The sequence below is a fragment of the Pygoscelis adeliae genome, unplaced genomic scaffold (assembly GCF_000699105.1).
Source record: "Pygoscelis adeliae isolate BGI_AS28 unplaced genomic scaffold, ASM69910v1 Scaffold277, whole genome shotgun sequence".
Classification (NCBI taxonomy): domain Eukaryota; kingdom Metazoa; phylum Chordata; class Aves; order Sphenisciformes; family Spheniscidae; genus Pygoscelis; species Pygoscelis adeliae.
In genome coordinates, this window is record NW_008825218.1 from 1160951 (window position 1) to 1188255 (window position 27305).

The following is a 27305-nucleotide window of genomic DNA, read 5'->3' on the forward strand; positions in this document are numbered from 1 at the left end:
TTTTGTAAGGATATGAAATGTAGCTGAAGGCGTAAATGAAGTATAACATTTTTTTACTTGTAGTAGAGGGAATCCAAGTTAGTCTAACAAGGGACACTTGCTCTCTGGATTCTGCTTTCAGAAAAACTTAACTTTAGGGGAAAGGGTTGCATACAGGTTAGGTGTAAAACTTGTTCCCCATTGTGGCCTTCTATCAGAATAGACAGTGAAGAATAAAAGGCTTTTAGGAGAGAGAGAGAGAGAGAAGTCAAATGGGTATGGATGGCGGAGGTAGGAAAGGTATGGGAGAACAAGACGAAAATTAAGGTAACTATCCAAACTATATGTGTCACTGATTAAATCTTCTTCAGCACCTGGGAAGGAATCTACTATTTAGTAGTGTTTATATGTCAAGGGTAGGTAAAGTGAAAAATCAAGCTGAAAATATCCTAGAGGAACTGAGGAAAGATTTTGTTTTGCAGGCAGATGAGCGGGTTTTGTGAATTATTTGAACTGGCTGACGTTCAGCTCAGTCTATTTATCTTGTCCTTGAAGTGGCCTCATGTATTCTGCCCTTCTCAGAGCTTTAGTATGACTAGAGAATCTCACCTTTCTACTAACACTTCAAAAGGCAGATCAAAAAAGAAATTAAAGTTTTCCTTAAAAACTAATCATGCAGGTGCATACTGCAAAAGCTGCCGTGAGCAGTTCTTACCCAGTTCTCATAGGTGCTAGCATGTTAATTACCTTTTTACCATGTTGGTGTTTAGCACTTTTTACTTAATGCTTAGTAGCTTAGTACAAAAATGATAGGAGAGCGCTCTTCTGAAATTTTAGCATAGCTTTGAAATGCTGTAATGTGTTTTACAATGGAAATGAGGGCTGGTTGCTGATAATTCTCAGTGAGGCACTTATGTCTAGTTCCTGCTAAACCCCTGCAAGGCACTGAAGAACCGATTGACCTGAAAAGAGCCAGATTACCAGAGGGAGTACGCTTTCCTCTCTGTAAGGTTGTTGGTTGGAAATGAATTCTCCAGGGTGCCTGTAGGAATTACGTGGGAGCAGGGACTGGCACTGCCTATATAAAGAGTCGTGATTGTGTGATGGGAGACAGAACACTAGGAAGAAGAAGAAAAATGAAGGGGTGGGGGGGAAGTCTTATTTTTGTGTGCGTGGGTTAATAGGGCTATGAGGCAGCACTAGGGAGAGTGCAGTAAGGTTGCTATCAAGATATTCCTTATGAAATAAGCCAAAACTGAGACTTTTTAAACTTTTAAATACTCAGATTTGTTCTCTATTTAGGCAAAGAAAGTATATTTTTGCAGCTGCTTAAAGACCTTGGCTTTCATCTTGTATCATACTCTTTAAAGGGCAATATTGGCAGGTTCTGTAGTTTCTGGGTTTTACTGTTTTTAAGCATTCTTGGAAGAAAGAAGTATGGGTTATTGCTTAGCTTCCTTATGCCTGATGAATATTGAGAATCCCTTACACAGAATATTCAAAAATTAGTGTCTTGGGTAGAAATGTGTCTGTGACAGAATGAGCTGGGGGCAAATTAGGAAAGCTTTTAAAAGCTTCTGGGCATTTATAGACCTAGACACAATGCTGAGTTTTCTTTTGTATGTGATTTTTTTTGCTCCATGTGGAAGGTAACAACGTTCAATATTCCTTAGCATATCTTTTGTATGAAGTGTGATCAAACACTTTACAATGTTGACCAGCTGCTCTGGATTGGAATAATTATAATAGAAAAGGTTTTGTAGAGTAAAAGGTAGTTATTGAACCAACCTGATAACGTGTACAAAATAATCTGCAAGCAGTGAAACATAGATTTACTGTTAAAGAGAACAAAGGCATGAAGTGATATTAAAACTGAACTCAATATTTGTCTTTTTATTGTCTTCTTTTTTTAACTTGAAATAAATAAGTGTTCTGGTTTGTTCTCTACATCATTTTCTTTTTCTAACACACAGGCCTTTTCTGCTTGACTGTTTGTGTGGCCTGGTTAATTTTACCTGCTAAAATTATTTTTGTCTCTTTGATGGTACAGCTACATGTTTTGACTGCTGCATTTATGTGTGATATGGAACTTCTCTGTGACTCCTGCATCCCCCTCTGCTTTTTGTTGAGATCCTGATACAAGGGTGTAAAAACAGTTTTAAGGCAGTTTAATGTCTGTGCTTATGCTGGGGCTGCATTCATTCTGGGAACAAAAAGCCAGAGTACCCAAAAGGGAGGAAGCAGTCTCCTGGTTTGTTCTTGAGCAATGCACAGAAATTGGATTGAAGGTGATGCTGTAGAAGAGTTGTGTAATATTAAGCAAAGTATATTCCAATTCAGCATCCTTGAGGGATGGAGGAGGGTTTGGAGGTAGTATTAAATGTAAAATAAATGGTCATCATGTCTTACAGAGAAAGCTTAGAACATTCCTAAAGATTCAGAATGACCAAAAAAGTACCAGATATGAAATAGTTATGCATAAACACCTCCGGTATTTTTATGAAAAGTTGCAACTATTTCCAAGGCTCAGTGAATTAGATTAAGTTTAGGTCACTGTTAGGGCTACCAGCTGCAAAATAGAGACAGCTGAAAAATGACCTAGCGATTGTATGAACATCCTTCCATATGTTTCTGATTTTATAATCAGAATTTTTTAAAGCTGAAGACATTACCCTTATTCCTCGCATTTCTGCAAAAGAAACAGACTCCTTGTATCAGTTACTGTGTTGTAAATGAATAAAGCACATTTTTAAAGTGATGCACAGTAGTAAACAGGAATCAAACTACAGTTAACAAATACAAATGGTAACTGGAGTAATAGTACTGTCTGCTATTTACCCAGGCTCCTCTGTTGAACATATGTTCTCTTGAACTTTGCCTATATATCATCAGTTATATCCTGAATCAAAAGCCAGCCTATCTCAATTTATTAAAATTGCTTAGAATACCTTCCTGAATTGACATTACTTCTTTATAACTGTATCATCATTTGTTGAGAGCCATTACTGTGTCTACAGGGACACTAGAGTCAGGGCTCCAAGACTCATTGGCCTTATGTATTTCACTTCTATGTTCTTGTTATCTGTTCCTTATGTTATTCACAGCATCTACTTTCTTCTCTATATTTATGGCTAATCTTCATATTTATCTATTTTTTCCTTGTATTGTGCTTTGTAATAGGGGAAGGTTGATTTATTTTTCTCTGTAGATGACAAATTTATGCAATGAATTATGAGATTAAGATATTATTTATTTTCCTTTTAAATTAATTAGGTTGTTAGAAATGTAAATTTTGTACAGAATAGTTTAAAACATTATATGATAAATGCGTATATTTGTGGAGTTCCATAACTTCCAATAGTGTATACACAATTTGGTTTATAGCTGAAGAGTTCATACTTTTGCAGTAGTATTGGAAAATGATTGCAAAATCTTTTTGGTGTATAATTTTTTTGTTAAAATAGTACGTTCTCCTTTGGTGTCTTTCAGGTAGGAAATTCCTATGTTTATTGCTTGCAATGATCGAGTTAGGCAACAAAGAAGGAAATTGATTCATATTGTAAAAGTGGAATATGAATATGTTAAAAGAAGTCAGAAAACTTGAAATGTAAACCATCTGTTTTCTATAAAAGAGTTTCTTTTTTAATCTATGTAACTTTTATTATCAGAATGCTGAAGTAAATATCTCAAAAAGTAAGCCTTATAAGTATTAAATAGCAGCAACAACAAAAAATGGAAAAAGGCAAAATATATTCCCACTGTTTTGAGGCTAAAGGAAGAAATGTAGACAGTTGGATTAAACTACTGTTATTTCTCTTTCTTTATTTTGATTTTTACAATAGCCTCTTGTGGTATAGATTTTTGTGAAAAAAATCTGTCAGTTTTATTGTGGTTTTGAGAGCTTTAATTTTGTTTAGTCATAACTGAATGTTTTCCAGAAATCTGTAAGACTCTTCCCCTATAGGTTTACATGGGTATGAAAATATTCTATGGTGGTCTAACCCAACCTTGTTAATTATTATGCACTCTGGATAATGCTGATAATATTTAGCTTAGAGTTCAAGAAGTTTCCATCCTTGTTTATACAGGTAAGACTTGGAAAACATGTTTTTTCAAAATAGTTTGTCCAAAAGCTGAAAGTAGAACGGAGATTTCATTTTTCTCAGTTGCTGTGTTTCTGGTTATGTTTCTGTTAGTGTTTTAATTAGGATCAGGAGTGCATTTTTGAAGCGAATCTCCTGATAACCCCAACTTATTGCACCTTGATTCACATCACAGTGCTCTTTGAAGTATGTGGACTATTCTTTTTGGATATAGCAAACCTGATGATGTATGTATTCAGGGGTGCATCTGATGTGCTGCAGCTGCTAATGGATTTTAATTAGTGGCTAGGGCTAGTCTGAAGTAAAGCTCCTCTCCTTCAAAAAACAGAGGGCTCTCACGGCCTCATCACAAGTATTTTGCTCTACTGATCCACCCTAGTGCTTAACTGCTAGTGCAGACACAGTGTTGTAAACCAGATCAGGCTTTGTTTCTGTGTTTATTGACTCTGCTGTAAATAAAGTAATTAAGCTGTTTGATACTTGTTAGATTGTGCTATTACTGATAAAATAAGTAGCATTTTAATGCATGTTTAGTTCTTAGTTTATGAATCTATTTCCTGCTTAAAAAGACTACATAATATTCAGAAGATAAACACCAAAGCAAACATGAAGCAAATATGTTTTGATACCAAAATCTATGTGGTTATGTAGTGGTATAATTTGGTTTATACAGAGCTCCACGCTTACACGGCTAGGCTGCTTTGTGTACCTGAATCAGTATGGGTGTCTGTCTGCTACAGAACAGGGCAACACGGAGCATTGTAGACATGCTGTTCCCAAATCTAATGAGCTAGAATATGCCTTGGCATATAACCATAGTTGGTAGTGCTTAAAAAAACGTTTAAAATTCAACTATATCAAGGCAATAAGCATTTACTAGTAGTGAAGAGAAATACCAGAATGTTACCATAGTCCAGGATAGTGAGAACATAGAACTGGGTGTGGAATTCAAAATAAAGATTAGTGTACAATATCTTGTCTCCAACAATGGCCATAAGCAGATGCTTCGGGAAGACTGAGAATAGGACAAGCATGTATGATTCTTGTCTCATCCTGTCTCCAAGTATTCTTCCATTCTCCAGCTATTTTCAGCTCAGCACTTTGGTACCTTTGTCTAACAACCTATAATGGATCTTTTCCAAGAAATACAATTGCTTACCCAGTCTTCCCTTGAAACCAGGTATAAAATTGCTGCTGCATCCACTGTGTTCTCAGGCATGCAGTTTAATGGGCTGACTACTCATTGCTCACAAACTTTTGTTTTTCTAGTTTGTAGCTGGTACATACTAGCTTCGTTTGATGGCTCCTTGCTCTTCTACTGGAGCGGTTAATCCCCGGACCCATGCTGTGTGTATGCAACTCACAGTTTTGTGGTTATCTCCTACATCTCCCCTTAGCCATCTCTTTTCTGAACTGGTGAGTTCTAGCCTACTCCATGTTGCTTACATAGAAGCCACGCCTTACCTTTGGTGACCTTATTGTCTTTCGTAGAATCATTTCTCTGATCCTTTTCTAATTATGCCATATGTAGAGATTATAGCTACCTGAAGGGCTTGGAAATTATTGGATACCTGATTATTTTATTAATTTATTGGATACCTGATTATTTTATTAATTTATTGGATACCTGATTATTTTATTAATTTATTGGATACCTGATTATTTTATTAATTTATTGGATACCTGATTATTTTATTAATTTATTAATTATTGGATGCGGGAGGGGACATTGTCACCGAGGATGAGGAAAAGGCTGAGGTACTTAATGCCTTCTTTGCCTCAGTCTTTAATAGGCAGACCAGTTATCCTCAGGGTACTCGGCCCCCTGAGCTGGAAGACAGGGACGGCGAGCAGGATGAACCCCCCATAATCCAAGAGGAAGCGGTCAATGACCTGCTACGTCATCTGGATACTCACAAGTCTATGGGGTCGGATGGGATCCACCCGAGAGTGCTGAGAGAGCTGGCGGAGGAGCTCGCCAAGCTGCTCTCCATCATCTATCAGCAGTCCTGGTTAATGGGGGAGGTCCCGGTTTAAGCTTCCTAGCAAAAATCGTTAGTCCAAAAAGCAAATCTTTCATTCTTTTACAAACTGTGATGTTAAATAAACATCTGAGATATTTATAGTTTAGCGATAACAGTGATCTTATATACAGAATACATGATTTAAAGAATATGCTAAATACTGTGCACACTCATTCTCATTTGAAATAGATATGACCTAAATGTCTGTTGCTATTGGTATCTTTACTAATCTGGTAGTGGTCATGCACTAAGATTCCAAAAGGCTGACAGCTTCTATTTGGATTCCTTCTTGCTGTCAGGTGCCAAGTTTTTAAACTGGTTCATCTGTAATTGAGACAAGACACTTGCTATTCCATTAATATTTCTGATCATCTGTTAAACAGTAAAAATTTGTAAGTTAAACCCTGCAGGTTGAGTTTATTATGCCAAATTTTTTCTCTTATATTTGTGAACTCCAGTTACCAGTTAATTGCGGAAATGAAAATAAATTTGTTGTTATGGATGTCCTATGTTACATCTTTCTGTTGCTAACTGCTTGGTCTGCCAGTATACAGTCTCTCTACAACTACCTGAAAGGAGGTTGTAGTGAGGTGGGTGTTGGTCTCTTCTCCCAAGTAACTGGCGAAAGGACAAGAGGAAATGGCCTCAAGTTGCGCCAGGGGAGGTTTAGATTGGATGTGAGGAAAAATTTCTTTACTGAAAGAGTGGTTAAACATTGGAACAGGCTGCCCAGGGAAGTGGTTGAGTCACCATCCCTGGAGGTATTTAAAAGCCATGCAGATGAGGCGCTTAGGGACATGGTTTGGTGGGCATGGGGGTGTTGGGTTGACGGTTGGACTCGATGATCTTGGAGGTCTCTTCCAACCTTAATGATTCTATGATTCTATGAAATCAATAGTGTGTTTAATGTCTGGGTGAGCCACGAATTTATAGTGGCAAGATGATGTTTCTTGTTTTCTATTTCTCTCTAGTAACTCTCTACATCTGAGTTTCCTTTTTACTGCTACTGAGTACTAAGCCAGTGTTTTCATTGAACCGCCTATTATTACTTCCGAGTCTTGCTCCTGAGTGGTGGTAGTGAGGTCATGCTTTGTTAGCTTTTATGTGAAGCTAATAGGATCTTTTCCATGGATATCACTTTTCATTTAACAATGTTGAATTTCATTGGCTATTTTAGCATCCTGAGGTCATTCTGCAGTCATTCTTCATTGGTGCTTAGCAATCTTCATTGTCATCTCACTTCTCAGCCTGATTTGTCTATCTTTTGCAAGTATATTAAATTGAATAAATTCCAGTACAGGCCCTTTGCAAAACTCCCACCAGTGGGCTCCCTCCACAGCAAGAACTGACCGTTTATTCTTATGCTGTTTCTTATATTTTATTTAATTTTGTCCGTGCTGTCACCTCGTAATCTGTGGCAGCTTAATTTCCTTAAAAACCTTTCAGAAAATTTTGTAGGCTGTTTGGACCAGGATCTCCCTTTTCCACATCCTTCATGAGAAGCCATGCCCAGTCTTACCAGAGCAAATTGTATTTATCTAGGTATCCATTAATTCTGTACTTTATTATAACTTCTCATTTCTCTAATAGAGACATAAGGCTAGCAAGTCTTTAGTTCCCTGACCACCCTAAAATCTTTTTTAACGAATAGCATTGTATTTGCCACAGATAAGGTACGATAATATTAACTGAGTGAAAAGTGAGTTATGATGGTTCTGCTTGTAATACAATTCTCATGTTCCATCTGAATGAGTTTAATGTAATAAAACAGCTCTAAAGTTTTCAATAATTATCAGTTTGACTTTTATTTAAGAAACGTATGTAACTAGTTGCTGCAAAGTCAGTAACTTTAGTTCTACTTTAAAGCGAAGCTTTGCTTCATAAATGTTTTTAAAAAGCAGAAAGTTTGTGATAAAAGATATAATACTCGTACTATATTTGAATAGCATTCTTTTTTAAAGCTGAGCAAGCCTTTCAAAAAAACCTGTATTAATTTAGATTTGCATTTTGTGTACTATTCACTTATGCTTAAAATCTGAAAAGATTAAATAGATGAAAAGTTATAAAGGTTCCCTAAGGTTAATATGCTACGTGTTTATATAAATAAAACTATAAAGTTATAGATATTTATCTTTAAATTTATGTGTATATAATGTACATGTTTTTGAAAAGAGTCTTTAAATAAAGTAATGAATACATACATATATTCCTCCTTCATGAAGCCAGAGGTACTTGAGGTTGATAATGTTAATAAACCTTTTTTTAAAAAAAGAGGAAGATAAATTCTGCTGCACTGTAAATTTGTGGGGTGACCATAAAATATTTTGCCATGAATATTGTATCAGAAAGTAGATAAGAAAAAGGGGAAGGAGAGAAAGAATAGATTTCTTGAGTTAGTTGACCTAAGACCCACAACTTAATAATGATATGATAAATTTTATATCGACAAATTTTTACAACCTGTTGTTATTAAAGGCTATATATGCTCTTAAAGGGTTATATTCATCGGCTTACGAGGAATTTCTTTCCATTAAAAAAAAGTAACATTAAGTATTTTCATTTTGTTAATACATTAGTTGTTGCATCAGAAACCAAAATATACTAAGATGGGCTTAGAAAAATAACTGAAATTGTAAGAGAAAAAAACAAACCTGTCTGAAACTTTTTAGAAATTCTAATACAAATTTGCTCACATAATTTTTGTATAGCCACCTTAGTTTTCCACACTTAGAGTATAATGTAAAATTGATAGTATGATGTATGGTTCTATTTCTTGCATTCATTTGTTTTTCTTGTTGAAAATGGTGATTCTTCCTCACTGCTAACAAAGATTTATCAGGAAAAAAGTGCTGAAAAATAAAGAATTTAATAAAACAAAAACAGTAAAGTGCCCTCTATATTCTCTTACCCTGTAGTTATTTGGATCTCTTTCTAGGCATAAGACATAATAAAAAACTGCGTAGCTCAAATAGTACTTTTCTTTAGACTGCTTAAAGCAATTTTTGTTCTACTTTGAAGCAGAATATCGCTAATTGGTATTAGCTATGCAGAGGGATAGTCTAAATTAATAATTTAAAAAACCTGGAATGCTACTATTTGTACCTGTTCTACTTGATGAACAATTCTACTAAAAGGATTATATTACATTTTTAGGTGCCTTCTAAAATAATATGGACTAAAGCACAGGTAAAATGTAGATACTAATAGTTCAGTTATATTAATGCACATCCTTTTCTCTGGATCATAAGACCTTTGACGAAAGGTCGTTTACTGCCTATATTACTAATCAGCTAAAATCTCCTTTAAAAGAGTTGTGATAGTTGAGGTACAAGCTGAGAAGTAAATATTATAATACACCTTGGCAGGACATTGCAAACATAATATGAGGAAGACTTGAAACTGAAAGTTTGTGATTTTCCTGTCCAATTAGAAATTGGAAGAAGAAACATCTGTGTTTCTGGAAGATGTGCAGGAACCTTGTGGAAGTGTTTTTGTGATCTTATTCTCCTATTCTTTTCTCTAGTGTGTCTATTTTCTACTGCTGTCAGTAGTAGGATGTATAGCTGGATGGATTTTTGGCCTTATCCGCTTGTTCCTATTGAGCATGACATTGGTTTGTATTTTAGTCATTTTGCAAGTTGGATCACTTTAGAACATAGAACCTCTTTCAGGTCAATTTTCTTCAGCTTAGGCTGCCCACCCAAGGATGGGTGCGCATCATCAACCCAAGTTATAAATCAGACTGCTATCTAATGCTGAGGTGAGTGCTCTTTGCTCCTGGTATTATGGTTTTTACTACATCGATAATAGGACATTTACCTACATCTATAATGTGGAGATAGGATTTTAGTGTATCTTAAATATCCAAGACTATCCAACTGTTCTAAAATGGATATGAATACCCCACAATTAAACAATAGTTTCCATGTATACTTATTAACAGTGATTACTTCACTTAAAGTAAGGATGGAAGTAGTTTTCTTCTGCTTCATGATCTTCTTCAGTTTCATGATCATGTGTTCCGTGATCGTCTTCTGCTTCATCGTATTCTTCTGGTGTTAAAAATCGTCGAAACACTGATATTCTTAGCTGAGTTGATTTGTTGACATTAACGTTTTGTTCACCATAATAAATGGTTCGAATGTGAGGGAAGCAAAAGAATGCGTATCTGCTTATTGGAATCGTAAGCTTATTTTGGTCCACCCGTATATAGGTTAATTGGTTGGTGTTCATTGGATCAATAGATGGACACATCAGAGTAACATTTATGACTGTAAGAGAGAGAAAAATATTAATTAAAATACAGAAAATAGTTATATTTAAGACCTATTGCAAAAGTGAAACTTATGTTTTGAAATTTAAAATGGAAAATATTTTAGTGGTGCACAGTATTAATATAATCCTTCCCTATGTTTTAAATCGGTTTTGTAAATGACAATGATAACATTTTTGAGGTTTACAAAGTATAATGTTGTAGGTTAAAGAAAAAAATAAATATGAATACCACTACAATTTGTAATTACTATTTTATGTGAATGGAATATTTTCATAATTCCTTTTCTCTGTATGTTTTTATCAATTGCCTAATCAGAAGCAATTTCCAAAAAGGTTTTAGCTTTTTTTATGAAAAACTGGTATTAACTTTTACAAAGAATTGCAAACTAGGGGTAAGGTGCAAAAATAAAATCTTTTCTCATTTCACCCATTTGGTCTAAACTAACCGAGGATGTGTTTACACTGCATATTGAAGAAGATGGGATGATGTTCTTCCTGCACTGTAAGCTGATCAAAAGCTACATAGCTACGTTTGCTCCTGAGAAATACAGTGCCACATTAACTGGTTAGTTCAGAACACTAATAGCTCAAGCTCACCTCTCTTCAAAGTCCATCAGAGTACCTCTTGAACAACATGCAAATTTGGATGACTGCTGGATTCTATGCTTGGTTTAGACATGATCTAACTGAGAAGCTGTAAGGTGGCAGGTCCTCGAAACCAAGGACGCAACAAAAGAGATGTTTCTGATAGTTTTTGATTTAGGCTAGAAGTTCTTAATTCTGGATGGAAAATACACTGAACTCACCCCCTCCCACAACCAACGCCAAAATCCGCTAAGTTTTTTGCTTTTAAAGAATTGCAACCATCAACATACTTTCAATGTCATTGTCTTCAATATACAAATGCTGCAAACTTTTTGGAATGTAGAATACTTGTTTCAATTTGTTATGTCCAAGATTAAGTTCTAGAAGGTTAGGTAGATTAAAGGTGTTGCGTGGAATGTTCTGCAGGTTATTGTGGGACATTCTTAGAGCAATGATTTTTGGAAGTCTGTTGAAATAGTTTTCTGGAATATAAGAAATGGAGTTATTTTCAAGAGAGAGATACATAAGTGATGATGGTAGATCAGGAGGCATAGTCTGTAATTTGTTGTTGCATAAGTTGAGCTGCATTAAGTTTTTCATGTTTGAAAAGGATTTTCCTTTGAGTACTGAGTCATCAAGAAAGTTATTGCAAAGGTCAAGCATGGTTATGTTAGGTAATCCTTCCAATGCATTTCCTGATAACCGAGAAATCCTATTGAAACCAAGGAGGAGTCTCTCTAGAGAGCTGGGGAGTGGGAATGGAAATTCTTCTAGTTCATTATGTTGTAAATGAAGTTGCATTAAGTTTGAAAGTTTGGCAAAAACACCATGGTCAATCATATGAAATTTAATTTTGTTGTGGCTGAGGTTAATTTCTCTTAAGAAGGTAACATTAGTGAATGGTCCTGCAGACACAGCTTCAATATCATTGTTTTGCAGATAAAGTTGTTGGACGTGACTAGGGATATTGGGTATTGTCTTAAGTTTACGATGATCACAGTACATGGATAACGGAAAAGCTGGTGGACAAAAGCATTCTCTGGCGCACTCAACTGGAAAAGGAAAGCGGGGAACTTCAGCTTGTGTATTTGGATTAAAATTAAAATAATCTGGATGTTGATGATCTGGCTCCTCATCATATTCATCCTCAAAATCATAGTCTTCATATTGACAAAAGACCATAGCAGCCCAGAGGAGGTGAATGATTGATAGCTGGCTCAGAATCCCCATATTTAAATTTGTATCTTGTATCCTGTTGATGAGAAGGAAAAATAAGTTTATTAGATAGTCATAAAGTAAATCACAGAAGTTTCAGTTTTAAGAAGAAGCAATATAAAAAAAAGTAAGTAGAAGAATGCTTTCTTTGTTTTGGCAACACTGTCAGTGATATTATTAGCAAAAACAAGTTTCATTCTGTGTCTGCCAAGAAAACAGCCATAAACAAATACACTGTCCTTGAAGTAAACATAAGTTTTCTTGTCTGAGTTCAGGCAAGGAACAGCTTTCTGCCTTTGCTGTGCCTGTTACTGAAGGATACCATAACAGTTGGGAGTAGAAAAAAATCCCAGTCTTCGTTCCTTTCTCTCTTTAATTTATTACAGAGAAGTTGCAAAAGGACTTTATATAAAGTGGTATAGTCTGGGGTTTGTATTGGACATTTGAGGTGTTGCATTCTTTCGAGTGTAATGGGTTAAGCATCAGCCTTACAAGTTAGTTTTAAATGGGTGCGGATGGAATTCCTGAGCAATGTTTCTTCCTCAGACCTTTGGAAACACATAGATAGCCTTATTAAACTCTGTCAAGATGAAAACTTTTTTTGCAAATGTATTAGTTATTCTCACTATGAACCTGCAACACACAAATGGTGCATGGTCAATATCATAGAATCATAGAAGTGTTGTTTGGAAGGGGCTTTTGGCGGTCATGTAGTCCAGTCTGGTGCTCCAAGTGTTTCCATCTCCAACAGTGGATCAGATCAGCCTAGATTTTGTCTGGGTGAGCCTTGAAAATCTTCAAGGGTGGAATTCCAGCATCTCTCTAAATAACCCAAGTTAGTGTTATGCTACGCTCCTTCTGAAGAAACTTGCTAGTCTTACTAAGCATCCAAGCCATGGCTTGCGTCTGTTGTCCTTGTTTTTAAACAAAGTTATTTTTGTTAAAAATATATTTTCTCAACTAAGGTGAGATAATTGCAGGATTGTTTCTATAAATAGAACAGTGAAATAGATTACTTTGAAACAGTTTTTTATGTAAAATAGAAATTTACATGGTGTTGGTGACTATGTTCTGTGGCATTTTATGTTGTTTTTCTATTATTTTCTGCAAAACATGGCTGACAGTACAATGCATTAATGATGATAAAAATTTAATTTTTCTGTTCCCATCATTTAATTAAGTCAAATACAAGTCAACCATTGTGTACTGCACATCATATAAAATTTTTGTTGATAAGAAGTTTTCTTTATAGTCTTCCTATGCTTCTGTAATCATATGTTCTTTACAGACATGAACTAATTCACCTTCAAAGTACCCTTCTGAGCTGAAGTACTGATGTTGTGAAAAACAATTTTGCATGTCAAATTTCTGATGCTCAAAGCCAGACTAACATTTTAGAGCACTTTATGCAGTCAGAGGAACCCTGTTATTTGGCAGAATTAGAGTTGTGAATCATGTCAAGCTGTTCAACTTAAACAACAGACGAGTCAAAAATGTAACATTGCAGGTCAAAGCACACAAATCATGGAAAATTTTAAGAGACTTCGCTCAGTATAGTGTGGGAACCCTGAGGCAGAAGAAAGCAGATATTCTCAGGTTTTTTTGTAAATACATTCGTGTTTCTTAATCAGGGGACTCTTTTCTTTGTTTTCTTGATGTTCTTAATATTTTTTTACCAAACAATCAGTAACAAAGGAGATGAGACTTGCAAGTGCTAATTTCCTATGCTTCATAGTGGCGATTAATTCCTAATGCATGATGTATTCTACAAATTGAATGAGAGAGAGCATCCTAAGAGGAAAAAAAAAAAGTAGTAGCAATCATGGCATTTAATACATCCTCGTAATCTTCTGGTGTTGCACACAGCCCATATGTGACAATGGCTGAGTGAAATAATTTGTGGTATTGTCTAACTTGCATTTCTAACTTTGTATCATTTGTATTTGAATGCTCCTTTCATCAAGTTTCATAACTGATAAAAATCTTAAAAACAGGTTTGGATGGAGTCAGTTGTCTGGAACCCCACTGTAGGTAGGTACTCAGCAAAGCCAGGGACTCCGTATCCCTACAGCATCATCAGAAGTCTGAGCTAATCTAAGTAAATGGCAGAAATTTGTCTGCACAGAGAGCAGCCTTGCACTAGAAGCATTGTATAAAGGCACTATGCTGATAAAATTTGCAGACACTTGCTGGGTTGAGAAGCAATACTGTGCTTCAGGAGGAATTAATTGGGTTTCAGATTTCAGGCAGTGTGTATTGGCAGAATACCTTATTACCGTATTTCTAACTTATGGTCAGACCTGGTGGTGTCTACCTATATAAAATCTGTCTCTAAATCCTGTGACTTGATTTTGTTTTTCGTGAACAGATCTTTACACAATCTGTCCCCCATGCCTATTTCATGTTCTTGGTTCCCTTTTGAGTCCTGTTTCTCTCAGTTTCAGTCCAGAACTTTAGCTTCACCTTCTGGTTCTATTCTCTCAGCACTTCTACTAGGTGTCACAAAATTTCCAAGTAATAATTTCAGTTCTCAGTGCCACAATAGTCTTTAGAAACCAGAAGGAACAACTCAGGAAGGTCCTGCTCAGTTTGAGGAAAAAGCTTACTTAGGCCTTCATGCAAGTGATCCACTTGCCAGGTAAACAGTGTAAAGAGAACTATCATTGCTTCAGATGGAATGAGAAGTAACAGGTACCAAAGTCTTTTGCCGGTTTTATGGATAGAGGGGAGCTGGTATTTGGGGGGATGTTTTTTATACCTTGGCGTAGTTGAGTGCATTTTTAGTAGAATAGTAACTGTCCTGCCAGGCTTGCAGGTCATGTCTCAAAGCACTGAGATACTACACTTCTTCATGAAATATTTCTAAGAACTTAACTAGCTTTAAAACAAGAATCATGTCAGGTAAAACTTGATAATGGGGGAAGCAAGTCAGATGCACACAATATGATAAATTGCATATATACAAAGTTGAAAGAAAATAGAAAATCTTAAAAGCATGATTCTCTACCACCTATAATAAACTCAAAGCTTAGTAACGGTATTTATAAGCAGTTTACTAGCTGAAAGCTAAAAATTATATAACATGCATGAATCACTCTTAACTGTAAAAATAACACAATCCGTTCATTTTATTCCTGCTTACCAAGGAAACTTACTCTTTGGAAGTCTGTGAAGCTCAAGTTGTAGAGGGCAGCAAGTTATTGTGCTGGTGAAATCATCTGAGGAATAGCCTAACACAGCTGGAGGAACAAAAGAGCTCTCTAAGCCATATTTTGTGGTGAGGAGCCTTGTGGGAAGGCAAAGCAAAATAATAGCCTTAGCCCCTCTTCTGATTTGCCAGTAAAAAAAAAAAAAAAAAAGTTTTGTGCCACATCATCAGTTACTGTAGATGCTGTGTCATAAGTCTGTGAAGCGATTTCCCCTTTTGTTAAAATCACTTCAGAATTATTTGTAAGATTCTTTCAGTGTTACCAGTTCCCATTAAAAAACAATTGAGAGAGTAAGACTTTAAAAAATATTTCAGAGGTCGTTAGTTCATAGTGCGGTTTCAACTACAATGATTCGGTTACGCAAAGGCTTTGTTCTCTGGAGGATGAAGTTAAGAAACAGTACAAAATTAACCTTACCAAGCTTGAGGGAAAGCATGTGCTATAGAAAAGCTCTTATGAACATCTTCCATTTTATACTTTTTTCCCTCCACAATTCATATTTCCTGTTTCCTTCCTGCAAAGTAGTTGTGCTATACAGTGCTGTTGGTATGATGATGTACTTCTCAGTGTTGTTTTAAAGTTGTAGTTCAGGATTCACAGTAAGTTTCCAACGTGTTTTTGCTAAGTTGTATAGAAAGAGCATAAATCTTCCAATGAAAAAGACAAGTATGACATGAGATATAAAACATTTTACTGAAGAAATGTATTTTTTTTAGCTTTTAGGAGGGAGGAAAAAAACGCATGGTTATCTGCTTTTGCTGCTATATGGTACTTAAATAACTGTGACATCTGCAAAAAAAGGGGAAAAGGACAATTTTTTTTGAAGTGAGACGCTGTTGTGGATTAATTGTATGATTTATCAAAAGCATTTAATTATGATTTTGGTTTGGTAAAAGAATTACATTATTTCAAAATCTATTCACAAGGAAGAATCTGGTTCTTAAAAAAGCGTAAGTGCCTTAGAGGTATCATATTTGAGAAAATAATGCAAAAGTAAGGTTTACTACTTTTTTGTCTTTGAGCTTCCTGAAGCTGATGATTTGCTTGACCTTTTCAAGTTTCCTCTGTAACACTGAGGACGAGAACATTGTTTAAGAAGATAAATGATGCATGATTCTAACATTTGGGATATAAAGAAAAGCACCAGAAGCCATGAGCAAAAGTAATATTGTAGGAGTTGGCAATACTGGAACTAAAATAAAGCAGTTGTGTATTTATGTAGAGAATACAGAATATAAGGGAGATGTTGAAAGAGTAAAATTAAAACTATATAATCCTTTATTAACAGTACTGTAAATAGTTGAATAGCTATGTTTTACCACTAAACGCAAATAATAGTAAACAACAGAAGTAACTGATTTTTAAAATAATTAGAATACATTCGTAATGATGAATGAAAAAACCCAACAAGTTTGTTATGCTACTTAGTAAAATGTTATTTGCTGCTACAAAGTTTGGGTGTTTTAAGCACAAGACAAAGAATATGGTGCAAATTTTTGGGAGCTCCATTATATTAACAGTTCTAAATAAAGCAGATGAAAAAATTAAAACTATTTTCTCTAAAGATAAAAATTGGACCAAATGAGAATTTTAATTTTATACCTGATATTTTTCTATCGTTTTCAACTATGGATTGTGTCCCAAATCCTCTTAAGCTATCAGGGGACTTAAAATCTCATGGTGGCAGAGCAAAAGAGTCTGTCCTTTTGAATAATTGTAGCAAAGCTCTTGATTTAAAGCATATTTAGCTACAGAAGATGATGTAGATCTAACCATAGGATATATTAAGTCTCAGTTCCTTTTTTGTTGTATGGGCTATCTTGGATATAAACAAGTCTATACTTTGTGATCTTGGTCAGGTTGTGTGGTTTGATCTTCTCTTAGTTTTGGTTTGAGGTGTGGTAGGAATTTCCTTACAAGGAGGATAATGAGAGGATTAAATTTAGCATCATTCATGTAAGACTTCTTGTTTCAAAGGCTGTGACAAATCGATTAAGTTTTCAATGTGTTTTGGTTTTCAGTTTTTAAAAAAATGTGTTTCATAAGGACTTATTTTTACTGTTGAATTTGTAAATTTTTTTAATATATGCAGTTGTGATGCTTGAGATACATCTTGCTTTGCTAGAAGTCAGGGTTGGCTTGAAGCTGATTTATTTTCTTAAGCCAAACTTGGATGGATCCTTTTTGTAAATTAAAATGTTTGAAATTTTATCATCTTCATTAACTGCATTCAACTTACAAGACTTGTTAGCTTTTTCAACTTTGGTTCTGAACTGAAGGCTTAAGAAAGGAGACTGTTCTAATATTTTGTGATTTTACGTTTGTTTAGCTAGTTGAGTAAACTTGAAAAATTTGAGATTTCTGAATTTTAGCCAAAATATTCATAGAATAAGTAGAGAAGATAACCAGTGGCACTGAGGTGAATGGGATTGGCCCTGATATAAGAAGGAATGAATTATACTGCTTGGCCTTTTCCCTATATTTACCATTTTACTATAAAAGATTCTTGGGTTTCTTTGGGTTTCTCCACCTCCCCCCCCCCCCCCCCCCCCCCCCCCAAACTTATAATGGTCCATATGAAGCCTATAGAAAGGAAAAAAAAGTGCATGTTGGTCATAGAGGATTAAAGGAAATCAAATGAAGCTAAGCTGTATAAGTTAGAACTGAGAACTGTCTTAGAAGCATGATCTCGTTAGAATTAGAAAGTTCTTTAGCTAAGGTCTGGCCCTGCTATCAGACGTCTGAAGGAAAGCCTAAAGCTCAAAATTTTAAAGTCCTCAGTTGACAACTTTGAAGGAATTCTGTGTTTTAGATAAGAATTGGTAGTGTTAGTTTGTTACTCTAAGTGATTGTACAGTAGAAAAGAGAATGCGTGATCAAATATAATGAGGAACTTTGAATGTTGTAATTTGGTTCCCTGTAAAGCCTGTGGGTTTCAGAAGTAAGAAACAGCCTTAGGCATGTATCATCTAGACTGGGGTGCACTTCAAAGTCAGATTATAGGCACAGAAAAATGCAGATATAAAACTCTTTGCATCTTAGTTTCTAGGTCTTAACTGGCAGTCCACAAACGCTATCAGCAGACCACCTGCAGCCTGTATGACTCTTGTATGTGATCTGCAAAGGCACTTCTTATTTGTGCTTGCTAACAATAAAAATAACTGATTATCAAGATTGTAGTGGCTTCTCAATTTATTTGTCCTGTGCCAGAACTAATCTGAAAATTCAGATACTGAAGTGTAGAGCTCTCAGCAAATCAAGATACTGAATTGCTTGATCTTGCAGAGCCTCCAGCCCAGCCACAGCCCAGAGCACTCAGTTAATTATAGCTCTTACAGACTTCATGTTATTCTGCTCTTCAGTGGAAAGTCATTCTAGGAGCATGTCCCTGTGCGAATATGCATTTTTAAAGGTAGTGGAAAAAGGGGTCATCAAATCATATCAACAATTATGCAGAGCTGAGACAAGACCCAATCTGTTTAAAAAAGGAAAGGAAGACAGCTGTGCCATGTGTGGGGCTTACTGTTGCCTCTGACTTGAACCTTGTGTGGTCTCTACTTAATTCCTATTTAGTAGGTGGTATTACAAGATCAAAACTCTGGCAACGCTCATCTTATGCAGCCTGTTTTATACGTGTTGCTTTGTTTTGCTAGGAGCTACTAAGGAGAACATGTTGAGCAACTGAAAACAGTTGAGTTTACAAAAAGTATATTTGAAAAATAATTCCTAAGATATGCTAGACTGTACGTTTTGCATGTGTTGATGAAATGGTACTCTGAACTAACTTTCTTCATTGACTCTTCTAATCAAAGGCAGGTTGTGGTTGCTGGGTGATGTTTTTTTATCAGTCTGTTATAACTTCAGTATGCATTCTACAACCATGAATTTAAAAAGGAAATTAAAGATGTTTTTGTGTAGGTTTTATGGCTGCATTTCAAGAATGTGCTTTTCAGGTGGCCATGCAGTCCTAAAAGAATGGAAAAAAACCCAGAAGTTGTCCTGTATTTTTACTAGAAATCAGTATAAGTTAGTGGGTATCCTAAGCCCTGTGATGGGTTCATTGGGTGCTTATTATCATTCTGAAATACAAACATGCCTTTTCCTCTCATCCATCTGTGGGATATGGAGGATTTTTTTCTCTGTATCTTCTCCACTTCCTCCACTTATGTGGATTTGCTGATTCTGAGTTGACTAGCATCCCCTCTCTTTTTGTTCTCCCTTCTTCCTAAGCGTTCCTTTACTTATTGAAATTGTTGAATTTTTCTCATATTCTACTTTTCTGTATTTCTGTATTTTTCTTATTTTGTTTTTTTAAACTTTATACTTTTTGTTTTTTAAAAAACCCACACCTTTGAAGCATATTACTAGTTAACAAATGCAACTACATTTGGATCTCAAAGACCGATCCTGGTATAGAACAAATGACTGACAGCAAGAGTTTATTGACCTTGTAACATGGGAATTAATATAATCCCATAGGCAATTGTGGAGTAATTTCTTCTACTGATAGACAGTAATACACTGAATTTTTAGAGCAGAATTCACTAGAAGCATCTATGCATCTAGAAGTAATACATTAGGAAGCCCCAGTCTCATTAGATGATTGGTTGAACGTGTGCAATGATCAATTTGTATTGCAATTTGTTTTGCTTCATAAGCAAAAGCTAGGTATCAAGCCTCCCAGCATGTTCAAATTTGTAATACTGAAGCTTTTTGAATGGAAGGGTGGATGTGTTTTTGCTATCAATATCAATTTACAGTAATGGATAATTGACTTGGAAAGACTAATAGAAGAGGAGGGTTGTAACTTTTTTCTGAATGTATTGCTGTGTTAGAAACCTTAGAAAATCATAATACTATATTGGGGGGGTGTACTTTTTTTGATACATGGATTTTACTTTCTACAGCAGAGGCATTTAAATAGTCCTCATCGTATAATGTTTCTACTACCACAATAACAAGTAATTATAAACAATTGATACTGGCATAGTAAAACAAGTTTAAAATTCATGTACGCAATAATATCTGTAGCAAATGGTGTCTGGTTACTCTAAAATACCCTGGACTATTATCTAAAATTATAAATCTCTTCTGAGGAGAGTCACTGTTGTCAGCTGATGCTTATATTTTTAGTAATTGAATAGTTTGTTTAACAAATATATTTTGCTTTATACTTTGTATTTTTATACGGCCTACTTTGGTTGTTCCAAGAGAGATGACTTTGGGCTATATTTTCCTCCCACGTGGAGTTCTGGGATATTGCCTGCTTAATTGGAGGTTGTATATCTGCGCTTATACCATCTGTGACTGCCTGTTTTTGCAGTCACTGTTTACTGGTGCAGGTATATTTATTTTCCCTGAAGCAGCATTAGCAATTAGACCTCAGACTTTAACATAGCCTTTATTTTGCCTGATGTGTGTCCTATATAAAATTATGTAGATGATCATAGTGTATGACAGGTGTCTTGCACTCATTAATAAACAAAAGTAATAAACATTGTAAATAAAACTAAAAGAACATACAGTGTTTTGTAACAGAGGAAAGTGAGAGAGGTAATATAGCTGAATCTAGAGTATAGAGATCCTTGAGCAGTACCAATCCAAGCTGGTAAGTCCAAATAAAGTAGTACCCTTTGTACTTGTCCTTATTGCTTCTGTAATAGTTTATTCAGTGTTATTTATTTGAGATAGCATAAAATGACACTCCTTTTATAATTACCATTTTTAAAAAATATTAGTGTATCTTTCAGTTCTTTAGCAGTTTAGGTATGACCCTCATGTCTTCAAAAAAAAAAAAAAAAAATCAGGAAAATCTGAGGACTGTCATCTTAATATGTGAAGTTGATTAGAAACTTGCTGCTCACTGAGGGAGCATTCTTAGCATCCACTTTAACTGTCTAACTTCATTCCTTGAGTCTATTCCAAAGCAGTCACTTCTACTCATTTATTTCAAACAGAACTGCTAACTTCAGTGCCCTAAGCTGATAGATGCCTAAAAGAGATAATGTGAATGCTACCCTATTTTAATAATTTATATTAGTACCTTATTCATTAGCTTATTTTTTTCATTCATATATATGGACTTCATTTTTGTTAAAAGAACTAGAAAATGTGCCTGCAACTTCAGATTGTTCCCATGTTTTTATCCAATCTGTAAATCATATGTTTATTGCCCCAAAAATAAGCTTTTTTTTCTTTAGGCACTTTCAGGCAAGGATAAGGAGTAGTTGTCTAAGTTATCTGCCAAAGAATTCCTGAATGATTGTGCATAGGAAAATGTTCTGCATTAGCAGAAATTTTCCCCTTGTACGTGATGGAAAGTGCTTCCCATTTACTCTTTTGAGCGTGTTTAAGAATGAAGGTCCTTACTTGGGTTTTACAATGACTGTAGAATGTGTTTCTTTTTGTGGTAGACTTATTTGTTTGAACATTTCCAGAGCAATAGATATTTACAACTGCCCTGCCTTGTGGTGCAGAGGATTTTGCCAGGCAGCCTTTTGGCTCTCTCCAGTAGTCTAGAAACTGGAGATAATCCTGAAACCAGTTCTTAATTTTTATTATTCCTCTTTCTTCTGAAGAATAAATCCTCTCATTTTAGCACAAGACCTTGTATGCTGGTATCACAGTCAGCATTACATTTATGGCCTGCAGTACATTTTTTTTTCTGCAGTTGGAATCTGTGACTTGGAAACTTTCATAGAAACACCAAGTATTATTATATGTCATTCATCTATACCCTGGCATATTCTCTTATAAGGAAAGATGTAACTAACCTCTGTACCCTTTATTTCCTTCAGTTACTTTCCATTTTTATCTCCATTGTGTTTGGATTTTCTTTAAATAATATTAACACTGTTTTGGGAAAGATACTTGTCCATGCACTTACATTCTGCCTGACATATAAAATAAATGTGTCATTTGATTTATGGCAAGTAATCAAATTGAAGTGTTTCTCTACTGTTTGAATAATTTGTGAGTCACAGCTGCTTCTTGGCAGAGCTGAGACAGGGTCTCATAGTTACTTTATCCAATCACTCTGTGGCAGGAAGTCTTCCGTTTCTTCTATCGTTCGCCATTCTGAGATCCTTGAAAGGCCTTATGGCTGCTTCTGGTGAGGACTTGAACATGGTTCACACCTAGAACAGCATTCAGATTAGCGGCCATCTCATTAGGGAGGATGAGGTGATCTAGGCATTAGTTACAGATCTTCCATGGTAATCAAGCAAGTGTCCTTGTTGCTATATGTCATGCTTCTGAGACCTGACTCTTGCCTTGTCCTATCCCTTTTTGAGAGTGAAGGTAATGCCTGCTACTATTTTAGCCAAAATATAAACATAGTATCATAGAATCATAGAATCATTAAAGGTTGGAAGAGACCTCCAAGATCATCGAGTCCAACCATCAACCCAACAACACCATGCCCACTAAACCATGTCCCTAAGCGCCTCATCTACCCGTCTTTTAAATACTTCCAGGGATGGTGACTCAACCACTTCCCTGGGTAGCCTGTTCCAATGTTTAACTACTCTTTCAGTAAAGAAATTTTTCCTTACATCCAATCTAAACCTCCCCTGGCGCAACTTGAGGCCATTTCCTCTCGTCCTTTCGCCAGTTACTTGGGAGAAGAGACCGACACCCACCTCGCTACAACCTCCTTTCAGGTAGTTGTAGAGAGCAATGAGGTCCCCCCTCAGCCTCCTTTTCTCCAGGCTAAACACCCCCAGCTCCCTCAGCCGCTCCTCATAAGGCTTGTTCTCCAGACCCCTCACCAGCCTCGTTGCCCTTCTCTGGACACGTTCCAACATCTCAACATCCTTCTTGTAGTGAGGGGCCCAAAACTGAACACAGTATTCGAGGTGCGGCCGCACCAGTGCTGAGTACAGGGGCACTATCACTTCCCTGCTCCTGCTGGCCACACTATTTCTGATACAGGCCAGGATGCCGTTGGCCTTCTTAGCCGCCTGGGCACACTGCCGGCTCATGTTCAGCCGGCTGTCGACCAACACCCCCAGGTCCTTTTCCGCCAGGCAGCTTTCCAGCCACTCTTCCCCAAGCCTGTAGCGCTGCATGGGGTTGTTGTGGCCGAAGTGCAGGACCCGGCACTTGGCCTTGTTGAACCTCATACAGTTGGCCTTGGCCCTTCGATCCAGCCTGTCCAGGTCCCTCTGCAGAGCCTTCCTACCCTCGAGCAGATCAACACTGCCGCCCAACTTGGTGTCGTCTGCAAACTTACTGAGGGTGCACTCGATCCCCTCATCCAGATCATTGATAAAGATATTAAACAGAACTGGCCCCAATACTGAGCCCTGGGGAACACCGCTCGTGACCGGCCGCCAACTGGATTGAACTCCATTTACCACAACTCTCTGGGCCCGGCCGTCCAGCCAGTTTTTGACCCAGCGCAGAGTCCACCTGTCTAAGCCGTGAGCCGCCAGCTTCTCCAGGAGAATGCTGTGGGAGACGGTGTCAAAGGCCTTACTGAAGTCCAGGTAGACCACATCCACAGCCTTTCCCTTGTCCACTAGGCGGGTCACCTGGTCATAGAAGGAGATCAGGTTGGTCAAGCAGGACCTGCCTTCCATAAACCCGTGCTGGCTGGGCCTAATGCCCTGGTTGTCCCGCAATGCCCTGGTTGTCCCGCAACATCCATAATGCTTTCTTTTAAAAAAATAAGTATACAAAAAAAATCTTACTGGGTCTTAGTCAGGGGATGGCGTGAAACCCGTGCTTTGAGTGATTAGAATGAACTATCAGAATTGAGCCAATAGTAGTAGTTGCCTTTAAAAATGTTAGTATTCTATATGACTGCAAGACAGCTCCCCAAAACTCCCTTCACATCTTTGCCAAACACTAGACTTATTGCTGAAACCTCTAAATCTGTATGTTATGAAAGCAGTCACACAGAGATGGCTGGTGTAATTGTTTAGAACTGCTGATGGGTGAACCAGATACTGGGTTTACCCACAATGGAATGTTTGAGTGGAAAGGTACTCTTTAGAAAGACAGAAAAGTTACTTTATGAAGCAATTGCACATCTAACAGATGTGATTTCCATTCTCACATTTTCTCCTCTTCTCAGGTTCCTGTGCATTCTGATTTTGGGAGGGAACTGTTAAAGCAGGAAGCATGTGTTACCCTTTCTGTTCTAAGCGCAAAGCACAAGAAGCAGCAGTATGCATCTATAATACACAGGTACCGCTAAGGCAAAGCATTCCTGAAACAGGAGAAATGAAATATTGCCTTACGTATGTATGCTCCAATGGAACGCGCTCAAGGAAAACATTTCAAAGATTTTTAGTTAGTATGGTAAGAAACCTTTTATTTTTTTAATGTGCACTGTGTTTATGGCTTTATCATAAATAATGATACAAGGTTTTTATAAAGCGTAATTACTTTTTTCTTCCATCTATTAGATGGAAGCAGTGAGAAGAATGTTGAAGATTGGTTTTAGATCAGACTTAGTTTCTACTTTTCTGAAATAAAAAATTGTGGTTTTGACTTCTAGAAATTCAATCTGAATGCACTTTATTTAGCTTTAAACAGCAATATTAATTGTTCCAGGAAGACCTTTTCATGAAGAATTTTTTTCTTCAGTAAGAACCAAAATACCAAGGGATTAGAGTACCAACACATAATTTCCTACAGATTTCACCTTGATTGTGGTCTCAAGGAGAAGAGATAGTGGCCTGTTGACCTCACACTAGCTTACCCTGTTTTGTGTTCTGAAAAGTTCATTGCTATATTGTATAGGTAAATGCTAATTGTTAACTGTGTTCCTGACATGACAAATAAGGAATCTTTTGCCATGTTGCTTAAGAAAGTACTTTATGGGGTCTGGCTGTGATAGTGGTAGATGGAGGTTTGAAGAATGTTTTCTTTTGCATGGCATCACAACAGACTTTATCTTCATATCAAATGTGCCAATTTACAGGCCCCTGTATAGGAGCATAGTTTGCCAAGTAGAACATAAAGCCATTAACTTTACTACCCGATTTTGGTAGATGTTTGCATGGAACATAGCTTCTCAGAGTACTCTGATTCTTTCTTCTCAAAATTGATCATATTACATGAAGATTCTGCTGGTTGTTATAGGACAGTATTATGCAGTTAGTGAATATGGGGGCAAAGTATTATACTGTTGTACTGACATTTACCTCCTACTTCTGTATTTCTGAAAGTTATTGGACTTTCTCTTTCTATGTTAGTCATTTTATAAATGGAGTTAAATAAAAGTTCTTCTTTGCCCTGTGAAATCTAGTATTTGAGGAAATAGAAAATACTGGAAATAATAATTTACAGGAGGGCAACATCTATATGAAAATTGTATGTATTAGCTTAAAATATAAATGAAAAATATGCATTCCAAAAAGCAAAGTAAGCATTCATGAAATGATTAATTTCTAGCTATTAAACACTAGCTTTTTTTTGAGCAAGTAATAATTATGCTGCATCACAGTATCGCTGCTGGAGAAATGAGTAGACTGTTACTTTTTTATTCCTGCAGAACACTAGGTTATTATATCACTTCCTGAATCTGAGCATCTGCTCACCAGGTTAATACATAAGTGGCTTCTTCACTTTCTTCATGCTAAAAAATTAGGCCCTATTACTGACCCATGAGTCACTTATTTGTTATTTCAAGTGACATGTTTCAAATGTTCCTTGTTTCATCCTGTAGAATAGAAAGATAGAATGAGATAGAGCTGACAGAAGAAGAATAGTATGGTGTCTGGATGTTCTTCTTGGTGGCCTAAATAGGATATAAATTTTGGTAAAATAATATCTTTTAGAATGGCAGGCCAATTTTCTTTTCCACAAATGAGAAACAAAGGAGTTAAGGTATTCTGTGAAGAATGTTTCTTGGAAGGAAAGTATTTTCGTTGGTCTTTATATCTAAAAAGCACTTGGAAATAACACAGACTGAACAATTAAGAGGCAAGTGCGTGCTTGTGTTGGTGACTTGCTCCCTCTCTGTCCCTCAAGAAATTTTACATCCTTTGGCAACCAGTCAGCTAGATATTTTTTTCCATGCTTAACAGAGAATGTAACTCCTTAACAGTTACTGCAAATGTTATTGTGAAGAAAGCATATTAATTTCAGTGTTGCTCCCCTTGACTCTGATAGAAACCTTTATATAGGTGATGGGTAGTACATGCATAATGAATCTGGTATATGAAACATAATGCATGAGATGCATAGATGGCCTATATATATGTGGCTAGGCTGATGCATCCAGGCTTGTTAAATTTATTGCTTATGCACAGGGAGTTTGTGGCAAGACTTAGGTGTGTGTGGAAATGTGTGGGATTCTTGTCAAAACTGCATCCACAGTGCTGCTGTTCCAGAAATCTCATAGTCTTCAAATTTCTCCTGGACAAGAATTTGAGACAGAAAAAGTGTTCGTGCATAGAATAACCTGGCTGTATGGTATTCCCACTGCAGTCATAGCAGCACAGTGGTTAAATCCAGAATTGCATTGTTCAGTTGAGTAGAACTGTTCATATTTTATATGAAAAACTGCAACAAGTCTGTCTGTTGGCAGCATGTTCTGTTGAGCTAATCTTTTGTTGGCTCACACAAGCTTTGAGAAACATCCCAACTTGTTTCAAATATTGATTAGTTTTGAAAGTCTCTTAAATATCATGAAAGACTGTTTATTTTATAGTTAACACTGTCTTCCATCTCAGCTGGTTCATTGAGTATGCAGGGTAAATCTTGCATTTATTTTAGCAGATAACTTTAGATAGTGGTATGTGATACGTGGCATTTGGAATTAGAGTCAGATTTTCATTTACTCCAGGGCTTTTCCATATGTTTCCTATTAGCAGCTTTGTTCCCAAACCTCTGATCTCCCCAGAAAGGAAGAAAAAACCCCACAAACCCAAGAAACAATCTTAAATTCTAAACATAGAGAA

The 27305-nt window shown here is 36.4% G+C and overlaps 2 protein-coding genes across 2 annotated transcripts in view; one reads left to right on the forward strand and one right to left on the reverse strand.

Moving 5' to 3' along the window:
- CENPP (centromere protein P) overlaps nt 1–27305 on the forward strand; it is a 158321-nt gene that overhangs the window by 35922 nt on the left and 95094 nt on the right. The gene's annotated exons all lie outside the window — the stretch shown is intronic.
- OMD (osteomodulin) lies at nt 10058–12196 on the reverse strand. Its single transcript, XM_009329267.1, has 2 exons — nt 11257–12196; nt 10058–10377 (listed from the first exon to the last, which is right to left on the reverse strand). The coding sequence occupies exons 1-2, from the start codon at nt 12194–12196 to the stop codon at nt 10058–10060; spliced, it is 1260 nt and encodes a 419-aa protein (XP_009327542.1).

Coding starts and splice junctions, on each gene's coding strand:
- OMD (XM_009329267.1), bottom strand. CDS start 12,196: ATGGGGATTCTGAGCCAGCTATCAATCATTCACCTCCTCTGGGCTGCT. Junction 10,378..11,256: donor TGAAGACAATGACATTGAAA/GTATGTTGATGG, acceptor TCTCTCTTACAG/TCATAAATGTTACTCTGATG.